At 47.3% G+C, this 21322-nt stretch overlaps 1 protein-coding gene across 1 annotated transcript in view; it reads left to right on the top strand.

Annotated features, from left to right (window-relative positions):
• The window catches only part of LOC143982233 (granulocyte-macrophage colony-stimulating factor receptor subunit alpha-like), a 105145-nt gene that overhangs the window by 65769 nt on the left and 18054 nt on the right, over nucleotides 1–21322 (top strand). The window contains exons 4-5 of the mRNA XM_077480778.1: nucleotides 6795–6915; nucleotides 11348–11504. Coding sequence (XP_077336904.1) covers nucleotides 6795–6915; nucleotides 11348–11504 — 278 coding nt within the window. The remainder of the gene's footprint in view (nucleotides 1–6794; nucleotides 6916–11347; nucleotides 11505–21322) is intronic.

Genomic DNA, 21322 nt, shown 5'->3' with positions numbered 1-21322 from the left:
TCCCCGCCGACCCCTCCTGATTTTCTGTCTCCTCATCTCCCCCCCCCCCCCCCCCCCAGTCTCCTGCATACTTGTTCTGTGTGTTTCGCTGAATCCCCCCTCCTCTATCTTCAGTGCCATATTACGAGAGAACCCAGAGGAGGAGCACAGCTATTCTGCTCACAGGACATGCAGGGAGAGAGGTGAGCTGAGGGAGGAAAGTTTGGGGTGGTAAGCTGGGCACAATACCTGGCAAAGTTTAATGCCAGGAGGGAAGTTTATGTGGAAATATGTGAAGGGTTGGAATAGCAGCGAGTGTGTGTTGGAGCCCTGCAAAGTTTGCAGCCCCCCAAGCTAACATACATCTCCTAAGCAGGAACACATCACTATCTCCCCAAGCATTCTGTCCAGATAATGTGAAGTTCATTTATGACCTTTCCGCTTAACGCTGTGTTATCCAAATTCTGTTCAATGAAAAGTGTAAACTCACCACATAAACACTCTATAAACAAAATAAAATTCCCCAATAAAGATCAGAACACGATGTTCACATTTGCACAGAAGCACTATTGAATGAATGCTGATTATTCACAGAATTACCGTATTTATGTTTATTGAGGATTGTTTTTTTTTATGTACTAACAGTTAAGCTTCATACACACAATACGAAAATTGGATGAAAAATACCACTTTTGAAGCATTCGTGCATATGAGGGTATCATTTTTTTTTTTTTTTTTGGGTGGGAGAGTGGATCTTGGGTGGTTGGGAGTTCCCACACTTTTTTCCCAAGGACTTGACCCCTGTATATATATATATATATATATATATATATATATATATATATATTGATCACTTTTATTGCTATCGCAAGGAATGTAAACATCCCTTGCAATAACAATATAGCACGACAAGTCCTCTTGGCCCCAGAGAGATCTGGGGCCTTGTTTACATGGAGCTGGAACCCAAAGTGACGTCATGGTCCTCCTAGGCCATGAAGATGAGAGAAAGTCATCTTTCCTTCACTCATCTCTGTGATCAGCAGCTGCCAGCGCTATTGGTTCCTGGAGCTACTGATTGCCCAGATAAGCATGGGAACCACCAGAAAGCAGTGGAAGGAGGGGGGCGACCCCGTGCTGCGGCTGGATCACTTTTAGAAGCAGCTGGAGGGGTTGGACCACTTGTCTGTTTGGACCACTTGTATGAGAAAGACCTGTGCCTGATGGAAAAAAAAATACAGCGGTTATGGCATCTTGCTGCACCCTGGTATTAAATGCCAAAGCTATGACGTATTTCTCAGTTAGGCAGTTGGCAAGTGGTTTGACCACATAACCCACACTTAATCTTGGTGAGTTAGCTTACGCCTAATGAGATTATCCCCATTAATTCATTTTTAAATAATCAATACCTCTTTTTGCCAACTCTGAAGCATGTATGGTCTCCAGCATAGTTACATCAGTAACACATTCTATCCCAATACAAGCATCATCACCTAAGGCGGCCTGATGTCTGTACACAACATTGAATAAAATAATAAGGTGCCGTGTTGTCTTACAAAATTATGCACTGCACACACACACACATAACACAAATCTAATGCAGTTTAAAAACGCTTTATAGATAAATATCTAGCATTGCTTTTGATTTATTTAGGAGAACTCAATACATTACGTATTACGGGGGCAACTTATTGAAATGTCCAAACAATCTTAGCATAATTTGCCAAAGAGTGAGCTGAAATTATCTGATAAAGATAGGCAAAATTTTATGTTAAAGCTACTTTGTCTCTAAAAAATAAATAAAAAACAGACATTTAAAATACGGTATATTAATAATAAACACAATACTTGTCTCTTCACTCCAGTCTGATTAATGTTGCAAAGCTACACCCATCAGTACAACCCTCAGCAGCCAACTTTGCATGTATCAGATCCTTGCGTCCCCTTTTCATATTGTGGTTTCACACACTGGCTGCAAGTCGCTGGCGGATCCATTAGTCTTGGCTTTATTTCTAACCACAATGTGCAGTGGAGGACGCAGGCTTCTAAAGCGGTTCTAAAGGCAGAAGGTTTTTTACCTAGTTCCACCCAAAAGTCATTTGTCTCCTCTGCCTCTCCGGTGCCACAATTAGCACCTTTTGGGGGGGAGGGGGGGACAGAATACCTGTCTTTGACAGGTATCCTGTTGCCACTTCCGGAAGTGCGGGCTGCGGCCCATGACATCACCATGGTGCTCCCGCCTCCTCCCTCCTCCTCTCCCTGTCAGGCCGCGTACACACGGGCGGACTGTTCGCCCAACTTTGTCCGCTGAACAGTGTTTGGGCGGACAGTCCGCTCGTGTGTGGGCTTTCAGCGGACAGTTTCAGCGGACAGTTTGACGAACAAGGTTTTACGGAATTTCCGAAAAACTGTCCGCTGAAACCTTGTTTCAGCGAACAGTCCGCCCGTGTGTAGGCTTGTTCGTCAAACTAAGTTCCGCGCATGCTCAGAAAGGATTTACACGCCGAAAGTTATAATGCAGTGTATAGGACGACGTATTTTTCGTCCCGTCGTACGTGCCGTTCACGTCATCGCGCACGGTTTCAGCAAACTGTTCGTTCGTCGTGTGTGGCCATGTCCGTCCATGCTAATTTTGAGCGGACTGTTTGCCGAAACTGTTTGACGAACAAGGTTGGGCGAACAGTCCGCGCGTGTGTACGCGGCCTCACTGGGCCAGTAGGAGAGAGGAGCGGGGACTCATGCATGCGCAGTAAGGCTTCCGGCGTGAAGCCGCAAGGCTACACTGCCGGGGTATCCTCACCCACAATGGTGGCAGCAGCTCCCGACAGCTGATGGAAAAATCAGCTGCGGTGCCGAGATAGCTGGACTCCAGGAAAGGTTAGTTTCCTATTGTTTAACTGCTTGCCGACCGCTGGCTGTCAAATGACGGCCAGACAGCGCGGCTCTTGTGGCAGGAGGGCGTCATATGACGGCCTCCCATTTAAACAGGGAATGCGCGCGATCATGCGCATGCATCCCTGTTCCTTTGGTGGAGGCGTGTCACGTCGCCACCGCTCGCCACCAAGGGGGGTGAACAGCTATTGGGTATGGCTGCTTACCATGTGATCACCCGTGATGAAGTCACGTCCGATCACAGATGGTTCCACCCTCAATAAGCATGGTGCATGCGCATGATCTTGAGCGCGCTGCGCATGCACGTGGGTGGTGGCGTGTTCCCGGGAACACTGCTCATCAACGATGCTGGTAAACAGCCATTGCTGTTTAACCATGTGATCACAGCCGGTCACTAAATGTAAACAAACTGCGGTAACGAGATGTTACTGGATTCTCCTCCTCACACACTGATCGTGTTTGAGAAGGAGATTGCGGTAACATCTCATTACCGCTTACTGTACACACCAATTATACTGAATGCCCCTACTAATAAAGAGGACCTGTCACCACCCATCATAGTACCTGTCACTCACAGTCCATCAGAGTACCTGTCAGTCCATCTGAGTACCTGTCACAGTCCATATGAGTACCCGAGTACCTGTCATAGCCCATCAGAGTACCCGAGTAACTGTCACCAGGCCATCATAGTACCCGAGTACCTGTCACAGTCCATCAGAGTACCCGAGTACCTGTCACCAGCCAATTAGGGTACCCAAGTACCTGTCACCAGCCCATCAGAGTACCCGAGTACTTGTCACAGTCCATCAGAGTACCCGAGTACCTGTCACAGTCCATCAGAGTACCCGAGTACCTGTCACAGTCCATCAGAGTACCCAAGTACCTGTCACAGTCCATCAGAGTACCCGAGTACCTGTCACAGTCCATCAGAGTACCCGAGTACCTGTCATAGTCCATCTGAGTACCCGAGTATTTGTCAGTCCATCTGAGTACTTGAGTACCTGTCACAATCCATATGAGTACCTGAGTACCTGTCACGGTTCATCTGAGTACCCGAGTATCTGTCACAGTCCATATGAGTACCTATCACCGCCCTTCAGAGTACCCAAATACCAGTCACCAGACCATCAGAGTTCCTGCCACCAAGCCATCAGAGTACCTGAGTACCTGTCACAGTCCATATGAGTACCCGAGTACCTGTCATAGCCCATCAGAGTACCCGAGTAACTGTCACCAGGCCATCAGAGTACCCAAGTACCTGTCACAGTCCATCAGAGTACCCGAGTACCTGTCACCAGCCCATTAGGGTACCCAAGTACCTGTCACCAGCCCATCAGAGTACCCGAGTACTTGTCACAGTCCATCAGAGTACCCGAGTACCTGTCACAGTCCATCAGAGTACCCGAGTACCTGTCACAGTCCATCAGAGTACCCAAGTACCTGTCACAGTCCATCAGAGTACCCGAGTACCTGTCACAGTCCATCAGAGTACCCGAGTACCTGTCATAGTCCATCTGAGTACCCGAGTATTTGTCAGTCCATCTGAGTACTTGAGTACCTGTCACAATCCATATGAGTACCTGAGTACCTGTCACGGTTCATCTGAGTACCCGAGTATCTGTCACAGTCCATATGAGTACCTATCACCGCCCTTCAGAGTACCCAAATACCAGTCACCAGACCATCAGAGTTCCTGCCACCAAGCCATCAGAGTACCCGAGTAACTGTCACCAGGCCATCAGAGTACCTGAGTACCTGTCACAGTCCATCAGAGTACCTGAGTACCTGTCACCAGCCCATCAGAGTACCAAAGTACCCTCACCAGCCCATCAGAGTACCCGAGTACCTATTTGCAGCCCATGCCTCTTAGAATATACATTGGGGGGTTTCCTTTCCAAAATGGGGTAATTTTGTGGGTAGTTCCACTGTCCTGGTGCTCCTGGACCTTCAAAAGTGTGATAGGTAGGAATGAAATGAGATGTGTAATTTATGATCGTAGAACGCCTGAAGGTACTACTTCAATGTTGTGCCTCTGTATGTGGTCAGGCTGTGTAAAAGTATCACACATGGGGTATCGCCATACTCGGGAAGAGCAGGAGCATGTGTTTTGGGGTATAATTTTTTCTATATACATGCTAAGTGTTAGAAATATCTTATAAAGTAACAACTTTGTGTAAAAAAAAAAAAATGCGTTTTCATTTTTTTTCCACATTTTCCAAAAACTTCTGGAAAAAAATGAACCGTTCAAAAGACTCATTCTGCCTCATAGATTATACATTGGCGTGTTTGCTTTCCAAAATGGGGTAATTTTTGTGGGCAATTCCATTGTCCTGGTGCTCCAGGGCCTTCAAAAGTATAATAGGTGGTTGTGAAATGAGATGTGTCATTTTTGGTCGTAGAACGCCTGAAGGTGCTACTTCAATGTTGGGCCTTTGTATGTGGCCAGGCTGTATAAAAGTCTCACACACGTGGTATCGCCATACTTGGGAAGAGTAGCAGAATGTATTTTTGGGTGTAATTTGTTGCATGCATATGCTATGTGTGAGAAATAACCTGATAATATGACAATTTTGTAAAAAAAAAAATCAAAAATCAAAAAAATCTTAATTTTGCAAAGAATTGTGGGAAAAAATGACAACTTAAAAAAACTCACCATGCTACTTACTTAATACCTTGGAATGTCTACTTTCTAAAAAGGGGTAATTTGGGGGGTATTTGTACTTTCCTGACTTGTTAGTGTCTCAAGAAATTAGATACACCTGATGTACCGAAGCCCTGATCAGATGTGATCAATTTTCAGTGATTGGCACCATAGTTTGTAAACTATATAACTTTCACAAAGACCAAATAATATACAAGAATGTGGGTTATTTTTACCAAAGATATGCAGCAGTATACATTTTGGCCAAAATGTATGAAGAAAACTTACTAATTAGCAAAATTTGAAGTCAGAAACAAAGAAAAAGGCATTTTTTCACAAACATTTTTTTTTATTATTTATAGCACAAAAAAGAAAAAACCCACTAGTGATTAAATACCACTAAAAGAAAGCTATATTTGTGTGGAAAAAAGTTTCATATGGGTACAGTGTTGCATGACTGAGTGATTGTCATTCAGACTGTGCGCTGAAAGCTGAAAATTGGTCTGGACAAGAAGGGGGTTTACATGCACTATATTGAGGTGGTTAAAGCCAGCAGCTGCATTATGTGTAGCTGCTGGCTTTTATTTTTATTTTTTGGGGGCGGAACAGCACTTTTAAGTATTCTATGCCTCAAGATAAAACACCTTCTGTGAGCAGCTCCCCCCCCCCCCCCCCTTATAGTTACCTGAGCCCCATCTCCATCCAGCGATGTGGATAAGAGCAGCAACTCCCTCGGGTCTCTCTCTCTTCATTGGCTCACACAGGCTTCTGATGATGAGAGAGTGATGGGCGGAGCCATGCCACACTTCAAGTGAGAATGGAAAATGTTGCATCACAGGAGCGAGGCTCAGGAATGAGCCTGAGTGCCCCCATAGCTAGAGGCTTGCTATTGGGAGCACTTGGTAGGGGGAAGGAGCCAGGACCCCTGGCGGGGGACCCACAAAGAGGAGGATCAAGGCCGCTCTGTGCAAAACCATTGCACAGAGCAGGTAAGTAGAACATGTTTGTTATTTAAAAAAAAAAGAAAATACTAGAGTCACTTTAACTCATATGTACATGTCAGTTACTAAAGGTTCTACTGATAGTTGTAGCTCTGCAAGAAGATTGGCCTACCAGGCCGTAGGAATGGTAAGCATTATTAATGTAATTTTACAGACTTTTTTTTATTATTTTAGCAGCAAAATCACTTTACCTTCAATTTATTCAGTAACATTTGTCTAAAAGACATAATAGGAAAGTCAACTATTGCATAAAAACAATATAATGTGTTTTGCATTTTTTACAGATTTCCAAATGTTTCCATGAGCATTTTGTTACAGATCACTTGGAGTTTACACTTCACAATGGGATGGAGTTAAATATTTCATCTGGCAGTGAGTGGAAATTTGTAAAGGCCATACCTGAAGGTAAAGTTGTTAAATAAATATCCTGTGTCACCTGTCACCTATGAAGCTCCAGGTCATCAGCCAAGCACTTTGGTAAAAGGAAACAGTCCTTTTTTGTTCTAAACAAAACAGGCAAACAGAACAACCATTTGTCTCCAGCAAACAGAAAACACAAACTAGTCCATACTCTGGTTCAAAATTGCGAAACAAGCTAAAGCGATATTAAAGTCTTGTTTATTTTTCGTTAAAAATAATAAACATAAAAAAGTTATACTTACCTGCTCTGTGCAATTGGTTTTGCACAGGGCAGCCTGGCGCATCCTCTTCTTGGGTCCCTCGCTGGCACTCCTGGCCATTACCTCCTGTTGATTTCCCCCACAGGAAGCAGTTTTCTATGTGAACATCTGAGTCAAGCCATAGCTCCCTGTGTCCATTCAGACATGGAGCCGCGGTTCACCCCTGCCCTCTCTCTCTCTATCCTGATTGGCCAACTGACTTTGATTTACAGCAGCAGGAGCCAATGTCTCAGCCAATCAGGTGGGAGAGTCCCAGATGGCTGAGGCACTCGTGCACATCGCTGGATAGAGATGGGGCTCAGGTAAGTATTAGGGGGGCTGAGGGAGGCTTCTGCACACAGAAGATTTTTTGACTCTCAAGTATCTGGGTTAACCCCTTCAGGACCAAAGTCCTTGTAATTGGGATTTGGAGGTTCTTCCCTTCTTCAAACCTCTGAAATAAGGACAATCCAGAGAACACTGAAAATCAATCCATTCCTCTCCAGCCAATCTACCACAAAACCCCTCAACCTGCATGGATAAGAACCCCTGAGTATTCAACATTACCTTCAAATCACCCCCCTTCAGGGAACCACAACAAAAATAGTGGAGAAATATACCTAATGGGGAATTACACCTGCCATTCAGGACCCAACCCTGGAGTCCTGTACACTTGGTATATACAATGTGTAAAGTTGTAGGTAAAAAATATAAAGCTACACTCCAAAGCTTCATTTAAATGCTTAATTTGTCAAATAAATAAACACAGAAATAATAGCTAAGCTTTGGAGTGTGGCTTTATATTTTGTGGTGGAGCTGTGGTATCCAGTACCCCGATTGTCTGTGTGGGATGTAGGGTTGCCACCTCATCCCTTTAAACCTGAACACATATTAATTACACAGTTTCTGTGGCTGATTACAGTGGTTAGTAAACTCACTTGGTGCCTTATCTGCATTAAATTAGCCTCAGAACCTGTGTATTTCATATGTGTTTGGGTTTAAAGGGATGAGGTGGCAACCCTAGTGGGATGAAAAGAGCAAGTGTGGAGCGAAGCCATGGGTTTTGGGTTTGTAGAAAGCATAAAGGTGCATATAATATATTAGAGCATAACAAAGATCATATGTTAGTTTGCCTTTACCCCTCATCCCATTTCACAGGCACTTGTCAGTCAACTGAGAACCAGTATTTTAAATATGAGTGGATGCTAGAAACTTAGGATGGGTGAATGGTTCAGGCTGAGCACACTGAACAGCGAACACCAAACAATATGCAGTGTTCGGGGGAAATTCGAAAGCCGCCGGAACACTGTTAAAGTCTATGGGACCCTAACATGAAAAATCAGCAGTGCTCATTTTAAAGGCTTATATGCAAGTTATTGTCATAAAACGTGTTTGGGGACATGGGTCCTGCCCCAGGGGACATGTATCAATGCAAATAAAAATGTAATATCCCTTTAAATATCATGCCTGCGGGCTCCCCTTAGTCTGCCTGTAAAGTGGTGCATCTTTCTGTTTTACTGTGCCGCAGCAAAATTAAATTTCTAAAGGAAAAAATGTCATCTAAAATTGCTTGCAGTTGTAATGTATTGTCGGATCCCGGCAATATAGATAAAAATCAAGGAAAAAATCGGTGTGCATTCCCCCCAATGCCAAAAATGGGTTCCCGCCTCCACAATTTTTTTTTTTCAACAACAGCGTGGGTTCCCCCTCAAAATCCAAACCAGGCCTTTCGGCTCTGGTATGGATTTTAATGGGAACACTGAACACCAATATAAAAAAATGGCATTAGGTCCCCCACAAAATCCATACTAGACCCTTATCTGAGCAAGCAGCCTGGCAGGCAGAAAAGGGGGGATGAGCGAGCAACCCCTCCCCCTGAACCATACCAGGCCGCTTGCCCTCAACGTGGGGAGGGTGCTTTGGGGTCCCACATCCCACCCCCTGTATGTGAATGGGTGCATTGTACCCCTACCCATTCATCAAGAAAAGTATCAAAAATTAAAAACCACAATACACAGTTTTTGACAAAGTGTCTCGTGATGTCCATCCAATGACGGCACAGACGGACCCGAAAAATATAAAAAAATACCAAAAATACTCCACCTCCATGGGAGATGTCCCGCCGACTGCTGTATTTTTTTGATTATGCCACCGAGGCGTGGCCTTTGGCCAATCATGGCTCTCACAGCAGAGCGTGCTATGATTGGCCAAAGCATTCAGGTCAAGTGCATGCTTTGGCCAATCATCAGACATCAATGCACTGCGATATCGCAGTGCATTATGGGGAGTTCCACGACACTCCAATTTGCTGTGGTCACCCCCATAAAGTTCGGTATTCGGGCTCATCCTTAATCCCCAGCAGATGTTACTTAATGTAGCTGAAGGTCAAGTTGGTGTTTTCTTCTGTCCTGTGTTCTTTACATTGAGACATGGTTTATAATATGTTTCCCATTGTAACTCTATGGGCTGGCATGAGAACCTCCCAGCCTCACTGGTTGGTGGTTGACCTGCCATACATGTCTAAAGTACTGTTTTGTGGCTTTATTCACATTCATGGCATATACTGTATCTGTTCCTATATCTGTTCTGACAATAATGTTTTTGGAACTATCCTAGCATCTGTACTAGCAAAATCCTTCAGGCACAGAAAGGATCCATGAGGGTGTTAAATTCTGTTACCTGATGCCTGAGGTGATCTTGACTCTTTTCCTAAATTGGTACATGTTTGCTTGTGAAACAAAATAGCCTGTGCATGCGCGTGGGACATATTTCCTGAACACAGAAATTTAGCATTCTGGAAATACATTGTATGTGCACATGTGGGTAATTGTTGATGCACAGAAGAATCTACTTTTACACAAAGGGAGGGGCGTGCAGCCATTCACTTTATCGGCTGATGTTATGCCCCACCTGTGGCACCTTGGGAGTTTCAATAGGCAAATGCGGTGTGCTTTAGTTTAGTCTGAGATGTCTCTGAGATCATTCAATGACAGGTATATATGACCTTCATTCGGTCTGCCTGCTAACTGGCAGGCTCTGCCCAAAAGTATATGTTAAAGCGGAGTTCTGCTAATTCTTTTCTTTCTTTTAAAAGTCAGAAGCTACAAATACTGAAGCTGCTGACTTTTAAAATAAGGACACTTACCTGTCCAGGGCGACAGCAATGTCGTCGGAACCCGAAGCCGATCTATCCCTCAGCTGTCGGGTGCTGCCGCTGCCATCCTCTAAAGCCTTGCAGCTTCACTTCCTGGTTCCCTACTGCGCATGTGCGACTCGCCCTGTGGTATCCCACTGGTCTCTGCTGTCTTTTGTGACCTGTGTGTATCCCAGAAGACCGCGGGGGGGGGGGGGGGGGGAACAGGAAGTGGCATAGATACCCGTGGGTGGCTCGGGTATCTATGCCCAGAAATGGGAGCAAAATACCTGCATTAGCCAAGTATCTTCTCCCCCCTGAAAGGTGCCAAATGTGACACCGGAGGGGGGGAGGAACCGGAAATGCAAAGTTCCATTTTTGGGTGGAACTCTACTTTTAGACCCCTTTCACACCAGGGTGTTTTGCAGGCGCTATAGCGTTAGAAATAGTGCCTGCAATCCGCCCTAAAAAAGCTGCACCATTGTCTGTAGTGTGAAAGCCCAAGGGCTTTCACACTACAGCTGTGCGCTGGCAGGACGTCAGGGAAAAGTCCTGCCAGCAGCTTCTTTGGAGCGGTGAAGGAGCGGTGTGTTTACCGATCCTCCACCGCTGCTCCCCATTGAAATCAATGGGGCAGCACTGTAATACCGCCGGCAAAACGCCGATATTGCTGCGTATTGCCGGCGGTTTTAACCCTTTCTCTGGGTTATCCAGCGGTAAAACGCTGCTAAAAATAGCAGCGTTTTACCCCCCCACGCTATGGGTGGTGTGGTGTGAAAGGGGTCTAAGAGAATTACATGACTCTAGTATGTAGACAGTTTTAAGAGGTGCTTGTGACTCACCTGCTAAGCACTTTGAGTCCCCAAGGAGAAAAGCGCTATAGAAATACAAATTCAATTAAAATTACTACTAGCTATTCAACAGAAATTTACTTTACAGACTACATGATTGTATTCAATGTCGAATTGTCTTTAATTATTTGCTTTTTTAATTTATAAAAGCTGTCAAGTACACATTTTATTGTCTGTGTTTTTTTTCTATGTAGGGAAAAGCAACACTGCTGCAGAGAATCTTGACTGCAAGGTTTATAATGTTTCTATTGTTAATTGTTCATGGACTGTTGGTAGAGAAGCCCCAAAAGACACTCAATACAACTTGGCTTTCAGGGAAACTCCACATGAAAGCCAAATGCCAAATCCAAAGTAAGTTCACTTTTTTAAATTTTATTAGTGTAGTTTAAACAGGACAAGTTGTTTCTACCTTTAAATATGGAATGGACAGTATACACTTTTTCATCAAAAAGTAATATGTTCACTTAACATTCTCCCTTCCCAGAAGCATATACTCACCTTTTTCTGCATTCCATCCATGATACCTTTGGGTAGGGGAAAACATGTACCTCACCCCCCTTTATTCCTTGTGACTATAAAGAGCCTGGAAATAGAGGTCATAATGCCCTGTACACGCGGTCGGACATTCCGACGACAAAATCCGTCAGATTTTTTCAGACGGATTTTGGCCCAAACTTGTCTTGCATACACACGGTCGCACAAAGTTGTCGGAAAATCCAATCTTTCATAACGAGGTGACGTAGAACACGTACAACGGGATGATAAAGAGGGAAGTAGCCAATAGCTTTTGTCACGTAATTTATTCTGAGCATGCCTGGCACTTTGTCTGTCGGAATTGTCTACACACAATCAGAATTTAAACAATTGGAAAAAGTGATATGGAGCCCACACACGATCGGATTTTCCGACAACAAGATCCGATCGCACATTTTCTGTCGGAAAGTCCGACTGTCTGTACAGGGCATAAGACTGTATAATATTCACGTCATGACTTGTACCATTTACAGGACTCTTTATACTTACGGATGGCAGACAAAAAAAAAGGAAGGTGCTTTTGTGCAATTGGAGATTGAAGTAGGTAAATGCACCTGTTGCTTTGCCCTCTATGCAAAGTACAGGTTCACTTTTAATGGTAACATATATTTGAAGTATTTTTTTTTTTTTCTTAAATACTTGCTTACTGGGCACTTAAACCCCCCTCCTGCCCAGACCCATTTTCAGCTTTTAGCGCTGTCACTCTTTGAATGACAAATGTGCGGTCATACAAAACTGTACCCAAATTAAATTTTTATCATTTTTTACCCACAAATAGAGTTTTATTTTGGTGGTATTTGATCACCTCTGGGATTTTTATTTTTTGTTAAAAAGTTAAAGACCAATTAAAAAAAAAAATACAAAACTAGGGGTGCACCGAATGGGTTTTTTGGTGCCGAAACCGATACCGAAAATGAAAAATACACTAGGCCGAAAACCGAAACCGATACCGAAACAGCACCGATACCGAAAATGACTGTTTTTAAAAAATATTTTCATACAGCAGATGGTCAGAGACTGGGGACATATTACAGGAGATGGTCAGAGACTGCAGGCATGGTACAGGAGCTGGTCAGAGACTGCAGGCATGGTACAGGAGCTGGTCAGAGACTGCAGACATGATACAGGAGATGGTCAGAGACTGCAGACATGGTACAGGAGATGGTCAGAGACTGCAGACATGGTACAGGAGATGGTCAGAGACTGCAGACATGGTACAGGAGATGGTCAGAGACTGCAGACATGGTACAGGAGATGGTCAGAGACTGCAGACATGGTACAGGAGATGGTCAGAGACTGCAGACATGGTACAGGAGATGGTCAGAGACTGCAGACATGGTACAGGAGATGGTCAGAGACTGCAGACATGGTACAGGAGATGGTCAGAGACTGCAGACATGATACAGGAGCTGGTCAGAGACTGCAGGCATGGTACAGGAGATGGTCAGAGACTGCAGACATGGTACAGGAGATGGTCAGAGACTGCAGACATGATACAGGAGCTGGTCAGAGACTGGGGATATGGTACAGGAGATGGTCAGAGACTGCAGGCATGGTACAGGAGATCAAAGCAGCCTCACCAGTTCCCCCTCAGATGCAGCCTGCCTGATAAAAATACATGCACAGTGTTTTCCATGTATTCCAATGGCTTTAGTTCACACCATGCAGTCAGTTTCCGGTGTGGAAACTGACTGCATGGTGTGAGCTAGAGCCATTGGAATACATGGAAAACACTGTGCATGCATTTTGTGCAAAAAAAAAAAAAGCACACGGAACTGCATCTGGTGTGAACTGGCCCCAAGCAAGCTACCTGGTTCCGTTCCAACAGACTTCTATTGGGAATGCTCATATCGTTACCTCTACTAGCAATAACTTAACCCTTCCCCATTCTATCACATGGCGATAAAAAACTAGCTGGGTCAAAATCAAGATTATTATTATTTTTTATATGGTCAAGTGAGTACAGCCTTTGTCCTGTGACCTGGTTTATATAGCATGGCTCCATTCACACTAGTGGCCAGAGGTAGATAGTCTCAGAGGCAAACAAATGACTTTTGGATGCAGCAGCACTGTGGGCACAAAAAACTTGATTTAGCTGCGGACAAAACTCTGCGATGCTTGCCCTGGGCACACTCTTTCCCCCTTATGCAGTGTCTAAATGCAGCCTTACCCATGCCCAGATCTGTGCGGTGATCTCCGTGTGTCACGGAGCTGTGCATTGAATTTCCCGGGCGGCTGCAGTAACAATGTCCCGCCTCCTGTAATCACGTCACGCTGATTCAATGTCCCGCCATTGGATCAGTGTACCGTCTGTCACAGGAGGCGGGACATTGTTACTGCAGCCGCCCGGGCAATTCAATGCACAGCTCCGTGACACACGGAGATCACCGCACTGTCGGGGGCGGGAGGAAAGGAGGAGGGAGGACGGAGGACAGAGGACTGGGGACAAGCCAGGAAAACACCCGTGCAATGGGCGGCACCAGGGGGCGGAGCCCCGCAAGGCCCCGCCCCCATTTTCGGCCCCATTATCGGCAAGATTTTCCTTTCGGCATTTTGCCGAAAACACAATTTTCGGCCGATATGTTTCGGCGGCCGAAATTTCCGTGCATCCCTATACAAAACCGTTTTATATTTTAATAAATTTTGCAAACAGATATTTTTTCTCCTTCATTGTTGTATGCTGATGAGGGTACACTGATAGGCTGCACTGATGGGCACTGATAGGCTGCACTGATGGGCACTGATAAGGCGACACTGATGGGCACTGATAAGGCGACACTGATGGGCACTGATAAGGCGACACTGATGGGCAATAATAGGCGGCACTGGTGGGCACTGATAGGTGGCATTGGTAGGACCTGAGAGTTGGCACTGATGGGTGGCACTGATGGACGGAACTGATGGGTGGCACTGAAGGGCATTGATAGGTGGCACTGAAGGGCACTAATAGGTGGTGCTGATAGGTGGCACTGATGGGTGGCAGTGATGGGCACTGATGGGTGGCAGTGTTGGGCACTGATCGGCACTGGTAGGTGACACTGATAGGCAGCACTGCTAGGTGGCACTAATAAGGCACTAATTGGCACCACTGGTGGGCATTGATAGGTGGCACTTGTGGGCACTGATAGGTGGCACTGATTGCTGGCACTTAAAGTGGAAGCCCTTACTCGGATCTGTGATCCCCCGAGTCACATTGACCCAGGGGGTATGGCGAGGCTGCAAAGGGGAGGAAATCAATAGACGTGCTCTCGGCAAAGCAGATCCGCGCTGTAGCCTTCATTCGGCTATAGCGCGGATCTGAAGGAGTTAAATTAAGAGAGGGTTTCTCAACTAGGGTTCCTCCAGAGATTGCTAGGAATTCCTTAAGCAATGAGAATTGCCTGCCACTCAGATAAGTTCCCATTGACGCCATTGATCTTTTTAGCTATCTGTAAGGGGGTAATCTTTCCCAGTGACTAGAAGTATCATGAGTTTTAGACATGGTATTTTTTAGCAGGGGTACCCCAAGACCAAACATTTATTTCAAGGGTTCCTCTGTGTTGGAAAAGTTGAGAATGGCTGGATTAGGATGTAAAGTGATATGAGCTAAATTACACATTACCTATTTTTAGCCTGGGTTCACACATATGCGAACACAGACATCACATGTGATTTGCACCTGTATTGCTGTGCCGATAACATGTGATATCTGTACAATGCGAGTTCAGCCATACAAACTGCATTGGATTCGCACAAAAAAGGCGTAGAGACTTTTTTTTCCCGCACTGGAATCGGATCGCATGGGTGTTCACACCCATGCGATCTGATTCCTGCCCGAATCCACAGTTCGCACTGCAATCTGTGAACCGATCTGGGGTTTCATTAACTTTGTATTGACACACACAGCAGTTCGCAGAGCAGAGGGCAGTGTGAACTGCCTGCGGTGGAGATGCGATGCGGGAACCTGTACTGAACCTGTACTGAAATTGCGCTGGTTCCCAAATCGCAAGAGTGTGAACCCAGGCTTACTGTTGTTTACATCTTTAGATATGTATCTAAGTGCACCACTTTGATCTGGCTAATGTAACTTGTTGAAGCAAGGTGGAATATTACAGGGCTATTAAGGTCTTGGTACTTGAAGACACTAGTCAGCTTAGAATTTTCTGAAAGGTGGAAGGCAGATTTTCTAAGAGACCATATTTTGTGATAATGAGCTTAAAAAGGTTTGTAATGGTTCAGGTTTTTTACTTACAGACCGCCCTCCGTTGATATATGTCGCTACTTTGAAACTAAATACCGTTGTTGTGGCAGCAGATAGCTGTCATAACTAGTGATGGACGAACTTCCGACGGGACGTTTCGCGAACGCGAAACGCGAACGGACACAAACGTTCGCGAAAACGACCGTTCGCCGCGGGCTCCATTGACTTCAATGGGAGGCGAATTTCGCAAACCTTTAGGTCGAATTTGCGGCCACGGGGTAATTATTAGGGGGTAGCACGTAGTCCCACCACCTGGACAATAGCATAATACATGTATGAGGTGAATTTGGGATCGATAACTACAAGCATTTTTTTTTTATTTGGGAAATTGTTCTGACAATTCAGGACTATGGAGCTAATGAAGGCAATGGAGGAGAGGGAAGGTCAGGGACCAGGGTAGGCAAACAAGAGGGTGCAGGAGATACAGAGCACTGACAGCAGCACCGTAATACAGAGCACTGACATCAGCACCGTGACATACAGCGCTGACAGCAGCTCCGTGACATACAGCGCTGACAGCAGCTCCGTGACATACAGCGCTGACAGCAGCTCCGTGACATACAGCGCTGACAGCAGCTCCGTGACATACAGCGCTGACAGCAGCTCCGTGACATACAGCGCTGACAGCAGCACCGTGACATACAGCGCTGACAGCAGCTCCGTGACATACAGCGCTGACAGCAGCTCCGTGACATACAGCGCTGACAGCAGCTCCGTGACATACAGCACTGACAGCAGCTCCGTGACATACAGCGCTGACAGCAGCTCCGTGACATACAGCGCTGACAGCAGCACCGTGACATACAGCGCTGACAGCAGCTCCGTGACATACAGCGCTGACAGCAGCTCCGTGACATACAGCGCTGACAGCAGCTCCGTGACATACAGCGCTGACAGCAGCTCCGTGACATACAGCGCTGACAGCAGCTCCGTGACATACAGCGCTGACAGCAGCTCCGTGACATACAGCGCTGACAGCAGCTCCGTGACATACAGCGCTGACAGCAGCTCCGTGACATACAGCGCTGACAGCAGCTCCGTGACATACAGCGCTGACAGCAGCTCCGTGACATACAGCGCTGACAGCAGCTCCGTGACATACAGCGCTGACAGCAGCACCGTGACATACAGCGCTGACAGCAGCTCCGTGACATACAGCGCTGACAGCAGCTCCGTGACATACAGCGCTGACAGCAGCTCCGTGACATACAGCACTGACAGCAGCTCCGTGACATACAGCGCTGACAGCAGCTCCGTGACATACAGCGCTGACAGCAGCACCGTGACATACAGCGCTGACAGCAGCTCCGTGACATACAGCGCTGACAGCAGCTCCGTGACATACAGCGCTGACAGCAGCTCCGTGACATACAGCGCTGACAGCAGCTCCGTGACATACAGCGCTGACAGCAGCTCCGTGACATACAGCGCTGACAGCAGCTCCGTGACATACAGCGCTGACAGCAGCTCCGTGACATACAGCGCTGACAGCAGCTCCGTGACATACAGCGCTGACAGCAGCTCCGTGACATACAGCGCTGACAGCAGCTCCGTGACATACAGCGCTGACAGCAGCACCGTAAGCAGCCCCAGGAGGAAGTCAGCACAGCACAGGGATGGTGTGATCCCCTCATAATAAGAACCCCCAGGAGGAAGTCAGCACAGCACAGGGATGGTGGGAGCCCCTCATAATAAGAACACCCAGGAGGAAGTCAGCACAGCACAGGGATGGTGGGAACCCCTCATAATAAGCAGCCCCAGTAGAAATATGACACCGCTCAACCTCTTCAAAGAGGAGGGTAGGGGCATATAGTACGGTGTGCTTTTTTGGGTCAGGGAAGTGAGCCAAATGAATTAAGAAGGTCTGTGTGCTTGATTCCAAAAATTGTTTATAGACATATACATGGTCTACTGATCACATGTGTTGAATTCCTCCGAGATCCATGCCTCATTCATTTTTAGAAATGTGAGGTAGTTAACACTGTGGTGAGCTAGGCGAGTACGCTTATCGGTCACAATCCCCCCTGCTGCGCTGAACGTCCTTTCGGACAGGACACTGGATGAGGGGCAAGCCAACAGTTCGATTGCAAATTGGGCAAGCTCTGGCCAGAGGTCAAGCCTGCCCACCCAGTAGTCTAGGGGTTCATCACTCCTCAGAGCGTCCACATCGGCCGTTAACCCAATGTAGTCGGACACCTGACGGTCTAGGCGTTCCCTGATGCTGGATCCGGATGACACCTGTCGATGGGTCGGCTGAAAGAATGACCTCATATCCGAAGTCACCAACACATCTTCAAACCGGCCTCTTCTTGCAGGCGCTGTTGGATTGGTACCCGCAAATCCTTCTCTGGGAGTGGGAATTGCTCCTCTGCCAGCGCACGCAAAAGCAGAATGCAGCATTTCTCGAAGCAAGGCCTGGAAGTGCTGCATTCTGACAGCCCTCTGCGACGGCGGTAACATTTCCGCCATTTTGTGTTTGTACCGGGGGTCTAAGTACGTTGCCACCCAGTACTGGTCCTTGACCCTCATGCTTTTTATACGGGGGTCCCTATTAAAACACTGGAGCATGAAGGCCCCCATTTGCACTAAAGTGGAAGCGGTGTGGTGGCCTGGCTCCTGCTCATCATCCAGGATAATGTCGTCCTCTTCATTCTCCTCTCCCCATCCTCGCACAACAGGGATCCCAGAAAGGTTTAAAGCATGCTCTTCTTGCTCCTGCTCATCCGCCCCGGCACCATCCTCCTCTGACTCCTCATCAGACTCCTGTTGTTGACTTGTCTCAGATAGAGTAGCCCCCCCTGGGAATTCATCCAGCATTGCGACTTCCTCATCTTCCCGCTCCTGCTCCTCCACAGCCTGATCAATGACACGACGCAATGCACGCTCCAGAAAGAAGGCATAAGGTACCATGTCACTGATGGCGCCATGGCTGCGACTGACCAGTTTGGTGATCTCCTCAAATGGCCGCAGAAGTCTGCATGTGTCGCGCATGAGCAGCCACTGGCGCGGTGAAAAAAAACCCAGCTCCCCAGAACCGTTTCTTTCGCAGAGTTCATACAGGTAGACGTTAACTGCACGTTTCTGCTGGAGCAGCCTATCAAGCATATAGAAGGTTGAGTTCCATCGCGTCGGGCAATCGCAAATAAGACGTCTGACCGGCAGATGGTGTCGCCGCTGAATGTCAGCAAGGCGAGCCATGGCCGTGTAAGATCTTCTGAAATGGGCCGAGATTTTCCTTGCCTGCCGCAAGATGTCCTGGACCCCAGGGTATTTGACAAGGAATCGCTGCACGACCAAGTTTAAGACGTGTGCCATGCACGGCACGTGCGTGATTTTGCCCTGTTTCAATGCGCTAAGCAGATTGGCACCGTTGTCACACACCACTTTACCAACTGTCAAATTGAGCGGTGTTAGCCACTCATCTGCCTGTGAACGCAAAGCTGAAAGGAGTGCCGGGCCAGTGTGGCTCTTTGCTTCCAGGCACAACAGACGCAGCACGGCATGGCAACGTCTCACCTGGCATGTGGAATAGGTTCTGGGGAGCTTGGGCGGTGCAGTGGAAGAGACGCTAGCAGCGGAAAAGGAGGAGGCAGCTGAGGAGGAGAGGGAGGAGGATGGAGTAGGAGGAGGAGAAGAAGAGTCAGGCCTGCATGCAATCCGTGGCGGTAAAACCAAATCTACACGGGTGCCACGGGTTACATGCTTGACGGCCGTCAGAAGGTTCACCCAGTGGGCAGTAAAACTGATATACCTTCCCTGCCCGTGTTTGCTAGACCACGTGTCTGTGGTCAGATGTATCTTGGCACCGACACTGTGTGCCAGAGATACATTCACTTGCCGCTGAACATGGCCATATAGCTCTGGGATGCCCTTCTCTGAGAAATACTTCCTTCCTGGGACCTTCCATTGTGGTGTTCCAATGGCCACAAATTTGCGAAAGGCCTCCGAGTCCACCAGTTTATATGGCAGTAGTTGGCGGGCTATGAGTTCTGACAAGCCAGCCGCCAACCGTTGGGCAAGAGGGTTATCCGGCGTCATCATTTTTTTACGCTCAAACATTAGGCCCACGGAAGCCTGCCTTTTTGCAGAAAAATGTGAGCTTGGCGTGATGGAAGGTGGAGTGGAGGACAATTGTGAGGAGAGAGGAGAAGGAGAAGTAGAAGACGAGGCTGGACGGTGAGAGCCTGCAGTGTGGCTTTGTGTGTTCCGTTGCTCCCACTGGGCTCGGTGATGGCTGCTCATGTGCCTTCTTAAGGCGGTCGTCCCTAGGTGAGTATTGGGCTTACCGCGACTAACGCGTTGACTGCAAAGATTGCAGATGGCAACGCTATTGTCAGCAGCGGACACGTTAAAAAAAGCCCACACTGCGGAGCCATGTGCCGGTGTCCTGGGAGCGCCAGATGTGACCGTACATGGTCGATGACTCGCTCCTGATACATTTGCAGTCTGCTTTGTCCCTGCTGTGCAATGTAAGTCATTGCTGCTTCTCCTCCCTATCTGCTGGTCCATATCTCCCTCTGAACTCCCCTCCTCTTCCTCTCTTGTGGGCACCCACGTGACATCACTAGACACGTCATCATCAACGTCACCTTCCCCACCGCTATAAGTAGAGTAGGCAGCAACACCGGGGACCAACCTCCTCCTTGGGCTGATCTGGGTACTGGCGTCAGACTGCTGAGTAGCGCTTGTTGCTACCTCCTCTTCCTGATCCAATACCAAGAGTGGCTGCGCATCAGAAATGTCCTCTTGATATGGATCGGAAAATAATTCCAGTGACTCAAGCGGAAGGTATGTGGTGGTGGTGGTGGTGGTCGTGTTGTTGGTGGTAGTGTCTTTGGGGGTGCACATAGCAGAGAGTGAAGAAGAGGGTGCAGATCGAGAGGATGAGGAGGGTGCAGAAGAGTAAGGCTGAGCGAGCCACTCAACCAAGTCTGGTGCATCCTTTAAAGTAATTGAACGCACCTTCTGCAACTTCCCACTTTGGCTCAAGCCTGTTGCTCCTGCCCTACCCCTACCACCCCTGCGGAAGGGCCTGCCTCTTCCTCTGCATGTCATTTTTTAAATGACCCTGTGACAAAACTCTTAGTCCCTATACCGCTGAAGGACTGCTGCAGTATAGGTGAGCGGTCAGCAGTGGTGCACGTCAACCCTATCTATTGTGGACCTATAGCGGTCCTTACAGAACAGCAGACTGTACCGCACTCAAGCCTATGTACCGTAGCACCCTATACCAAGTTACCAGTCCTTATAAGAACTTTTGTGGACCAAGCAGGTTGTGTATTAGTGTTTAGCAGACTGTACGTCAGTCCCTATACCGCTGAAGGACTGCTGCAGTATAGGGCAGCGGTCAGCAGTGGTGCACGTCAACCCTATCTATTGTGGACCGATAGCGGTC

This window comes from Lithobates pipiens, unplaced genomic scaffold (assembly GCF_037356315.1).
Source record: "Lithobates pipiens isolate NorthernLeopardFrog02 unplaced genomic scaffold, aLitPip1_a1.2 Scaffold_16, whole genome shotgun sequence".
Lineage (NCBI taxonomy): Eukaryota > Metazoa > Chordata > Amphibia > Anura > Ranidae > Lithobates > Lithobates pipiens.
This window is presented reverse-complemented; position numbering and strand designations above follow the sequence as displayed.